At 35.4% G+C, this 10,112-nt stretch overlaps 2 protein-coding genes across 2 annotated transcripts; one reads left to right on the top strand and one right to left on the bottom strand.

Moving 5' to 3' along the window:
- Positions 1 to 4,525: 4,525 nt before the first annotated feature.
- On the top strand, positions 4,526 to 7,585 carry cdcp2 (CUB domain containing protein 2). Its single transcript, XM_026206181.1, has 5 exons — positions 4,526 to 4,898; positions 5,641 to 5,982; positions 6,062 to 6,415; positions 6,859 to 7,037; positions 7,245 to 7,585. The coding sequence occupies exons 1-5, from the start codon at positions 4,541 to 4,543 to the stop codon at positions 7,548 to 7,550; spliced, it is 1,539 nt and encodes a 512-aa protein (XP_026061966.1). The 5' UTR covers positions 4,526 to 4,540; the 3' UTR covers positions 7,551 to 7,585.
- Positions 7,586 to 7,628: 43 nt separating this feature from the next.
- On the bottom strand, positions 7,629 to 9,741 carry tceanc2 (transcription elongation factor A (SII) N-terminal and central domain containing 2). Its single transcript, XM_026206182.1, has 4 exons — positions 9,485 to 9,741; positions 9,268 to 9,409; positions 8,831 to 9,027; positions 7,629 to 7,934 (listed from the first exon to the last, which is right to left on the bottom strand). The coding sequence occupies exons 1-4, from the start codon at positions 9,581 to 9,583 to the stop codon at positions 7,740 to 7,742; spliced, it is 633 nt and encodes a 210-aa protein (XP_026061967.1). The 5' UTR covers positions 9,584 to 9,741; the 3' UTR covers positions 7,629 to 7,739.
- Between the last annotated feature and the right edge of the window lie 371 nt (positions 9,742 to 10,112).

The raw sequence follows: 10,112 nt of genomic DNA, 5'->3' as shown, positions 1-10,112 counted from the left end.
CTATCGATCATTGCTGATTACTGCATAAACGGACTCGAGTCTATATGCATGCGTTTCCAAAGGCCCGACGAGGGAGTATGGGATGAAATTAGACTCAAAATGATTGATAGATACACGCAAAAATATCAGTGTACTACATCAATTTTATACATGAATCTTACGAACCACAAACAAATGCCTTTCTATTTGATTCGGGATTCAATTATTGTGCAGCGATTTGTACATATAGGGAAAGTGGGGTGAGTTGTGCCAGTTTTTACTCAAAGTGACTTTAAAGTGAGGCCATGACAGTAATATCTTTCACTTTAGAATGTACATATATTTCAGGATGTGGTGCATCCCTGAGAACAATAAATTTGGATCTGAAATAAATTGTTCAAGAAATATAGCTTTTGGGAAAAAAATGGTCTCGTGGCACAACTTGCCCCTGGTGCGGGGTAAGTTGTGCCTTTTAGGAGAATATGTTGGGGTAAATTGTGCCAGTGTTTTCTGAAGTAAAACAGAACATTTTAATGTTATGAACTGTAATGCTATATGAAAACAAGACAAATTCAATACAAAATTACAAATGTAAGGTTTATTCAGTTATTGTCACCCTATTAAACTGTTGGAATAAGACATATTTTGTAGTTTTTTGGGAAAACAAATACACAATATATGATATTTGTGAATCATTTCAGGCAAAAAGGCTTTGGTAATATATGCCTGACATGCATAGAACACTGTCGGTCAATTATGTAACATATAAGAATAAAGTTGGCTAATTTTTACAAATCCTATTGTGACTTAGGTGACTTAAAAACTGAATAAAACTTCTCTTTAATAACATAGTGCAAACTCAAAATTGAAATCATTGTTAGCTAAATTAAACAAATGACAGGTAAGTCATTCACTGATGAGGCCATCTCCTCACTTCTCCAGATTATCAAGTCGGTATGTAGGTCTAGGTGGTCTGGATTTGGCATACTACTTAACATCCCACTTGTCAATGCTTCAGGGGAATATAAACTAGGGTGTGGGTAGTTTCTTGAGCACATCACGTTCAGGGATAACCCCTTCATTATTTTCTTTAAATGTGTGTGTGTGAGAGAGAGAGAGAGAGAGAGAGAGAGAGAGAGAGAATATGTTATCCTATGATTCATGATTACCTGTCCATCACTTTAGAGATGTTCTCTTATACCTTTTCTTTGTTACTTCTCCTATCTTTTACAACATGTTCCTGGATCAGCATCCTTGAACAACATTCCAATCAACCAATCAGAAATGAGATATCACTTTTCAGAAAATATCTGTTTTAGGCTTATAATCAGGATTAGGAGCTTCTACACCATTGTTAATCAACTATCATTTCCCTCGGATTTTAGGACTAAATTATGGATAGGGTTAGGTCTATATTTTTGGACAATAATGTTGATCCAGGATCATCAGAAGATGTTGATCCATGACTTACTTGACAAAGTCATGGCAACCCTTTTTCTTCTCCCTGAATCTTTTCATAGTCTTCCTGCAAATATTCATCTCCCCCCTGCCACCTGACGTATGGTTTTTCTCTGTTGCATCTGTTTCACTGCTCTGTCCAACTCCACAAGAGCTATTGAAGCTCTGTCGGTCTTCCGTTTATAAGTGCGTGGCATAATGGGTTTTTGTCTAAAATTAAGAATGCCACATAGTTTAAGTGCTAAAATGCAAGATTGCAATGTACAATTACAAATGAATAATATGTTGAAAATAATCACAAGTGGGGGTGAGTTGTGCCACTGGCACAACTTAACCCAGGCCCTTTGGCACAAATCACCCCATACCCATAAGTTAGAAAAACTAGCATGATCCAGCAGTTAAGAGCTAACATCGTGCTAATTATATGGACTCATTGTGTAACATGGTAAAGCACTAAAACGTGTGAAATGTTTTCAGACTTTTCTAGAATTCTTCAGACTCTACAATCAAAAAACCTTGATCATAGAAATTTTACTTTGAAAGGAAAAAAACATTTTTTTAGCTAAATTGTGATTACCTCCCATGCCATGTGTCTCTCTTCTTTGGAGAATGAGTAAAATGGATGGCTTTTTAAAATGATGTGGTCACATGACCAATTTATTCAATGGTTTTCCAGAAACAAGGGGTGGAACTACTTCCCCCCTGGCACAAATCACCCCACTCTGGATTCCTTTTTGCATCAGCAATTTATGATATAGTAATGCAGAACAGAACATTTTTATTTGCAAAAATGTCTGTATATGTACAAATCGCTCCACAATCATTTAAACCCGAATCAAACTGAAAGGCATTTGTTTGTGTTGTTCATATAATACATGTATAAAATGTATGTAGTACATTGTTTTGCGTGCATCTATTAATCATTTTGAGTCTAATTTCATCCCATACAGGTTTGGGGCACTCAAAGGACTAAAACAAATCATTTCATATCATAAAGTTGCAAATAAATTACAAATAATCTGTTTTATGTGTCAGTTTCATTTAATGAGCATGTGTGGGGCGGGGTGATCTCAATGTGAAATAAACTAGCTTTCTCTAGTTCATGTTGCCCACAATTTTTGGCACCCAATTATTGCAAAGTCCTTTCCCCAAGATAACAGCTCTGAGTTTACTCTGATAATGTTTGTAGAGTTTGGAGAACACTTGACAAGATCAGAGACCATTCCTTCATACAGAATCTCTCCAGATCCTTCAGATTCACAGCTCCATGTTGGTGTTTCTTTTCTTCAGTTTACCCCACTCATTTCCTATAGAGTTCAGGTCGGAGGACTGGGACGGCCGTGGCAAAAGCTTGATTGTGTGCTCAGTGACCCATTTTTGTGTTGATGTTGATGTTTGTTTTGGATTTTTGTCCTGATGGAAAATCGTAATCGTAAATTGTAACAGAAGCGGTCTGGTTTAGATTTTTTATCTGCTGGTATTTGATAGAATCCATAATGCAAAATGTTCATCTGAACATAGAAGCTAGTGCCATTTTTAAGTTCCATTTGTGTCTGGCAAATGAATATGCTGGAGTTTGTTTTTGGATGAGCAAGAAAAAACTTAATTGAAACCCTCCTGAACAACATGTGGTGATGTAGGGGCTTTCTGACCCCCAAAACTCAACTGCTCTCTGCAATTCTCCAGCTGTGATCCTTTGAGTCTTTGGCCACCCAAAATGCTCCTCCTCACAATGCATTAGGACGGTACAGAACCACGTTATCTTCCAGGCAGATTTGTAACATCTTTTAGTTGGAACCTTTTAATCATCCTGTTGGTGGAAATTGGGATTTTCAGTATTAGTGTAGAGCCATGTATTATGTCAAAATGTATCTTTTTATTGGATTTTTTTTTTCAGTTGTTTATTTATTAGCTTCTTGGTTTCAGGTACAAACTTTTTTTTTTTTTTTGTATTGTTTGAATAATAAAAATTATAAATTCACCCTCTAAAAAATGTAATGAATTGCATAAATTGTGGATATTTAATAATGTTTATCCAAACTTCAGTCTGTTTACACTTTAAAACATCAGCAGCATTATAGTATACTGCTTGTAATACATCTAGACATCTGTGCCTCTTCCTCTTATCAACTTGAAACACACCACTTGTTCCATGTGCATGATACACTCATTAACTTTTCATGCCTTTCTCTCCAAACAGTGTATTGACAAGTCACCTGCGTGCATTTGATAGTCCTCATTAAAATTTAGTCAGAGAGCCAAAGAGTGGACCACCTATCAAATTGCCCCAGAACAAGAGGCCGCAGAATGAGGAGCTTTATTATTACTCCTGCTCTCTGAAACCTGCAGGACAGTATGTGCAGAAGAATTTAAACACTACATACTACAAGAAACAACATGGTTTTAAGGATGACTGTATTCTTTCATGTTTTGTTCATTGCTGGAAAAGTCACCTCCAAGAAAGGTAGGACTGCTTCCTATCTCATGGGTGAAAGTTTACACCTTATGAATGTTGTATCATTGTAAACACCTCAGTTCTTCTGTAAGTATGGCAGCTTCCTAAATTTGATGATTCTGTGATAGTTTTTAATGCCTGTGCATTTCTGAGCATTAGTTTAAACACAAGTATATTCACTAGGAAAAGCATACTTGTAAAGGGTAGAAACTGAATACAATTTAGATTTTGTTTGCTGCTTTGGATAAAAATGTATTCAACTGTACACTGTTTTAAAAAAAAATCTACTATAAATATTTGTGGTAAAAAAATAAATAAATAAAAAACATCTGTGGTTGCCAGAAATATGGTATCAATGTTTTAGATTTTACAGATTGAACTTGAAATGTACAGTAACAACATATAGTATTAACCTTCTGAAATAATAAAGTCAGTTTTGTACCTTTATAAGAATGAATCAAAGCTCATCACAAGTAGCCTTTCCACAAGGTAAGGTAAATACTTTAACAATTTAAGATGTAACATAAAACCCTATACATAACTGATAAGCATACAACTAAGAAGAAACAAATGTAAAGTGTCAAAGAGGTTGTAAGATGACCTGCTCCTATAAGGGAAGTTATTGTCTACTTTTTTTTACAGTATAATATGTTTATAGGTGTTAAATGTGGAGGAATCCTCTCTGCAAGCAGTGGCAACGTGTCAAGCCCTAATTTTCCAAGCCTGTACCCTTATAATACTGAATGCACCTGGTTGATAGTGGTCTCGGAAGGCTCTTCCGTACTGTTAACGTTCCATCACTTCGAGCTGGAATACCATACAGACTGTGCGTATGACTACATCAAGATATACAATGGCATCTCAGAGGATGAAGGCAACCTTTTGGGGAAATTCTGTGGAGATGTGTCTCCTCCTCAGTTCAGCTCATCCTGGAACGTCATGTCCATCATCTTCCACTCAGACCGCCATGTTGCACGCAAGGGTTTCTCGGTTGGCTATAGGAAAGGTGAGGAGTGCAACTGATGATTCCAGGTGCAATATCAGTTAATATGCAGTTTGAAACAGACAATAAATACCACTTGTCCATCAGTTTGTAAAAATAACCATGTATTGTGTTTACTGCAGACCTTTTTACAATTAAAGTCTATGGGGTAAGATAATGCAAAAGCGATAATACACCTTGTTTCAGTAGTATAGCCCCAAATCATATGTGATAACATAAGTTTAGTGTGATGAATTTGCTTACTAACCTTGATATATCCAGTCTTTCAAATGTCATGACTAGATAACCCTCATAAAAAACAGTATAGTATTCCACATATTACTATTTTATAGTGAAATATATTGAAATTGATTTTATTAAATTAATTTCAACATATAACTCAAGACTGCTCAAAACAGTCCAAATTAAACTTACAACTTTTTCTACATCAAAACAATATATTACCCTACACTCATTTTACTTGACCTTTTAAAAATTCATAAATTTGTAAACACTTAATAATAAAAATTTTTGCCTGTAGCACTGTATACAAATATATGAGCTGCACATTTCTGCATGAAGCCTCTAGAATGCCTTGCCCCATGGAATGTTTTGTTCAAGTTCAAACTAAGTACAAACTAAGGAATAAATGTCAATTATTTTTGAGGTAAATGACAGCATGCTAGATGAAATTTTTTTTTTTATTGCAACTAATATAAAAATAAAAATGTAAAGTCAACTTAATTTGTTCCTTTTTCAAAATCAGATATGTGTGGTGGGGTATTGACCGGTCTATCTGGGGTCATCTCAAGCCCAGGTTATCCACTAGAGTATAACAACAATGCAGATTGCTCCTGGACTGTACACGTGTCCAATCAGAGTGTAGTGAGCCTGGTGTTTCTCGACTTCCAGTTGGAAAACAATGAGGGGTGCAATTTTGACTACGTGGCTCTCTTTGATGGCCCCTCTGTTAAACACCGTCACCTGGGCAATTACTGTGGTAACGAGAGACCTCCCAACACTGTCACCACATCAAACCATCTGCTTGTGGTCTTCAAATCTGACTTTAATATTGGCGGGAGAGGTTTTAAAGCCTACTACTACTCAGGTGAGACACGTTTTCAAACAAGATATTATCACAAAATAAAATTTCAAATACATAGTCCTTGATATTCATGTTTTTAAAGGAGAGTGCCAGCAAATTCTCAAAAATATCAGTGGGAACTTTACTAGCCCTCACTACCCAAACATCTACCCCAACAACATCAACTGTCACTGGACAATCACTTTAGCAGCTGGCTACAGGATTAAGCTCTTTTTCCCCTTTCTGGAGCTTGAGGATCGAAACAGCCTGACTGACGTGTGCGACTATGACTCTGTGTCTGTGTACGATGGGGACAGCGAGACAGACACTCTGTTGGGTCAGTGGTGTGGCAGTGAACAGCCTCCATCTTTGACCTCTAAGGGAAATAAATTACTGGTTGTTCTCAGCACTGACCGGAACTATGCATTTAAGGGATTCATGGCTTCCTATATAGGAGGTGAGTGCTCACTTATCATAGTTTGCATTCAGGCTTCTAACATAAATGACATTAGATCTTTAAGCACTAGGAGTAGGCACATGGGTGAATTATGTATGTATGCTGTTTCCCACAAAAATGTTGAGACCGATCTGAAATATGAGTATTTATTTAAAAAGGGTATTTAGCAAAAAATCTAATTTACAGTGTAGCTTTAAGCAAATAATTGCATTACATTAAGGAATCTTATAAAAAGTAAATTACTAAACACCAGTGAAAAGTAATTAATAGTCTGTGTGAACACCTTTCATAAGACTCATTCCTATGTATTATTTAAAACAATCACATTGTTGGGCTTAAGAGAATTGCATTTATACCTTACATTACGTTTTTCACATAATTATTGTAAACACTGCATTGAACTCAACCTGAATATATTATTTTGTTGTCTTTGTGTCTCGCAGTCGTGCCTGTCAATGTAAGCTGCACCCGAACTGAGTTTCAGATTCAGATCTCCAGAGAGGCTTTGCCCCAGCTGGACCGTGAGAACATTTATCTTGGGAATCCATCCTGTTCGGCCCAGCTCACAGAAACATCCTACAAAATTCTAGCCCGTTTTGTCAACTGTGGAACTGCTGGACAGGTATATAAAGAGACACTCATGCAGTGATTTCTTAGGATACCCCATTACACCTTTTTCAGCGACAATCTCAGATTCAGGTCTTATACAGTGGCTGATGTTAGCGAATTTTTGATATACCTGTATCTTACATCAGTTTAAAGACTAGATTTAATATGGTTTTGTTCAAATGAAAATTAACGTTTCCCCATATCCTGTGATCTTCTATAGAAACGTCAAAACATCACCATGCTGGTGAACTCGCTTTATATTGACTACTCTGATGGACCGCAGCAGAATATTCAGGAGTATGAGGTGCAATGTGATGCCCAGAAGAAGGTGGCCATGGTCAGCATCATCTCAGTTGAGGAGCGTAACCGGCTCGATGAACTGGCCCGTCTGGCCAAGGAATCAAACAACAAGAATGTCGATGAAGAAAGTGAACCTCATGATACAAGTGACATCATCTTCATCAGCATCTGTGTCCTCGCTGTGATCCTCATGTTAATTGCTATTGTGTGGTTGGTGCTTCTATAGGTGTGCCACACAATGCATACATAAGGACTGGATAATCCATTTTGTAATGTTTTGGAAAGAACGTATTGACAAATGCAATGTAAATAAAAGTCAAATGTTGTATTTAAGAACAAGACTGAAAGTTAAAAAGTAAAAAAAAAAATTACAAAAAAGAAAATTTGAGGTCCTGTATTTGAATTTTTCAATTCTTTACAGTTTCTTTTTGTGACTGCTTACAAATGCATTAACTGGAAGTTTACCATCCTTGACCTGCGCTCTCAAATCAGGCCTATTTTTCAGTGCAAAGACAAGAGCCCTCACAGTCCTTCTGTATGCTCCACTAATAAGTCGAGAGCTTTGGTGAAACACTTCTCTCTCTATGTTCTCCACAAGTCCATGCTCCACCTGGAACATCAGGAAAATAATTATTATCTATGTACAATAAGAATTTCAAGTACAACTGTGTCATGGTAATATTTCATATGGGGTTCATAAAGCATTTCTAAAGGTACATTTAAGACTTTCATAGTGAACAATTTAAAGTGAACACAATATGTCAATATGTTCTCTAAATGTACATGTCTAGGAATTGCACAATGAGTTACTAGTTATTAGGAACACTCTAAAGTATATAAAAAAAACTCGCTTCAGATCTTGATTATTTTTTTATTAATTTTACAAAAATAAATAGCTTAAGGTTTGAAGAATAGCGCTCCCAACCACTAGAATATAGAAATAACAGCTACTGAACACACTGCTAAAATGTGATGTTCTTCCTTCTTATTTTTGTCTTGTTTTGAGGTGCAAATGTTTAAAACTCTAAAATCAAGATATATTTGCTTGACAAGAAAAATCACATACAAAAAGCTTTATGAGAATTTGATAAAAGAATAAGTAAATTTATGATTAAACCTAACAAATATCTACCAACTGGCTCAGAAAAATCTACTTAAAATGTTTGAAAGGCCTTAATTTATGGTAATACAATTTCAGATTTTCAATTATTTGTTCTTGTTTTAATTATAAATTCACTTCATTTTTATCAATTACTCAGAAGAGAAAATTTTTAATTGAATGTCATTTTGAGCCTCTAGTAAATAAACTTGAAAATAGGACAAAAATACTGCTGAAGAACATCACTTTTTTTGGATTACAATTAGAAGGTACAGCACAGTTATTTTTACATTCTAGTGGTTGGGAGCAGAGGTATTCAGCCTTGAAGCTAATTCTTTTTTTTATAGCAATAATCTACTGAAAGCATAGGTCGTAAAGAAATTTTAATGACCACTTAGGATCAGTACCTTCAACCCTGTAGCTTCAGATAGCAGTTTCTTTGCATTGCTCCTCAAACTTTCAGTCTGTTTGTCACAGCGAACTTCTATAGTAGGTTTATTTGCATGTTCCTCAATGAAGGTCCTCCAGTGTTTATACACCTGCCCCGCTAGTGACTTGATTTCAGGATCTTCTGAGTGTTTGCGTAGGTTGTTAACTGTGTGTCCTGTATTAAAAACAATGAGAAAGTGGTATGAATTTTAAATAGTATTTGTTAGAATGTGAATATTTTCTTCATTTAAATTTTCTTAGGGGAATGATTTTTGGGGATACCACACCTTAGGACTAATTTAGTGGCAGATGATGGCAATTGACTAATATCTGTTTAAAATATCTTATCTGATAAATGAGAAATAAAAAGAGGGATATAACAAGAACGTCAAGGAAAAAAACTATAAACTCTGACCTATTCTGGTAGTTTTCAGCACTTCTCTGGAAGGCATTTTCTTATCCAGCTCCTGCAAGGCTTCTATCATATTTTCTTTAGGCTGGCCAGGCAGTTCAAGGATTGACCTGTACCTTTCAATGTCTTCAATCACGACCACTCTCTGTAAAAATACAGATGACTAGATAAATAAAACCACACCTAAATTATGTCCAGGGTAAAACAACCAATGACTTACCCGCAGAGACTCTAAGGTTGCTTGCTTGTAATTCCTCTCTTGTTTTGGTTCCTGTTGCACCCTGTCTGCCTTTGGTAACCGAACTACAAATTTATCCATGATTAACAATTTGATATGAACGATAGTTTACTAACACCAGCTCTAGCTACAGTTAATTATTCAACTTATTGCATTGTACATATGTGAATGAAACTGTACAGCAGGAATACAAAAAAGACAATAATAGTAAATTAAATTCTAATTCACACCGGAAGAGAGCGCGCCTCAGCACGATAAAGATTTTTCAATATAAAAGCCCTCTTAAAGTTACCCTTCATGGGCAAAAAGCCTATATAAAAACAATAAAAGTAATTCAGTCTTTAAACTACTAATACGTTTAATAAAAAAAATTTGTAATATCAACATTTTAGAAATAAGAGAAACGCATTTTTAATAGTTCGATAATACATTCAAATTTAGTTGTTTGTAATGGTAAAATAAAACAAAAATTATTAAATTAAACTGCATTTTACATTGTCTTCTTCATTTGAACTGTTATATCAAGAGTTGTATTTGAGTATTCGATTTTTTATTTAAATTTTATTATGGGAAAAAAATCCATATTAAATGTCAGCAATTATTAAATTCA

This window comes from Carassius auratus, chromosome 27, assembly GCF_003368295.1.
Source record: "Carassius auratus strain Wakin chromosome 27, ASM336829v1, whole genome shotgun sequence".
NCBI lineage: Eukaryota > Metazoa > Chordata > Actinopteri > Cypriniformes > Cyprinidae > Carassius > Carassius auratus.
Note: the sequence above shows the minus strand (reverse complement) of the source record. Positions and strands in the feature narration are given on the sequence as shown.

Coding starts and splice junctions, on each gene's coding strand:
- cdcp2 (XM_026206181.1), top strand. CDS start 4,541: ATGTTTATAGGTGTTAAATGTGGAGGAATCCTCTCTGCAAGCAGTGGC. Junction 4,899..5,640: donor CTCGGTTGGCTATAGGAAAG/GTGAGGAGTGCA, acceptor TTTCAAAATCAG/ATATGTGTGGTGGGGTATTG. Junction 5,983..6,061: donor TAAAGCCTACTACTACTCAG/GTGAGACACGTT, acceptor ATGTTTTTAAAG/GAGAGTGCCAGCAAATTCTC.
- tceanc2 (XM_026206182.1), bottom strand. CDS start 9,583: ATGGATAAATTTGTAGTTCGGTTACCAAAGGCAGACAGGGTGCAACAG. Junction 9,410..9,484: donor CAACCTTAGAGTCTCTGCGG/GTAAGTCATTGG, acceptor GTATTTTTACAG/AGAGTGGTCGTGATTGAAGA. Junction 7,935..8,830: donor CTGAAGCTACAGGGTTGAAG/GTACTGATCCTA, acceptor CTGATGTTCCAG/GTGGAGCATGGACTTGTGGA.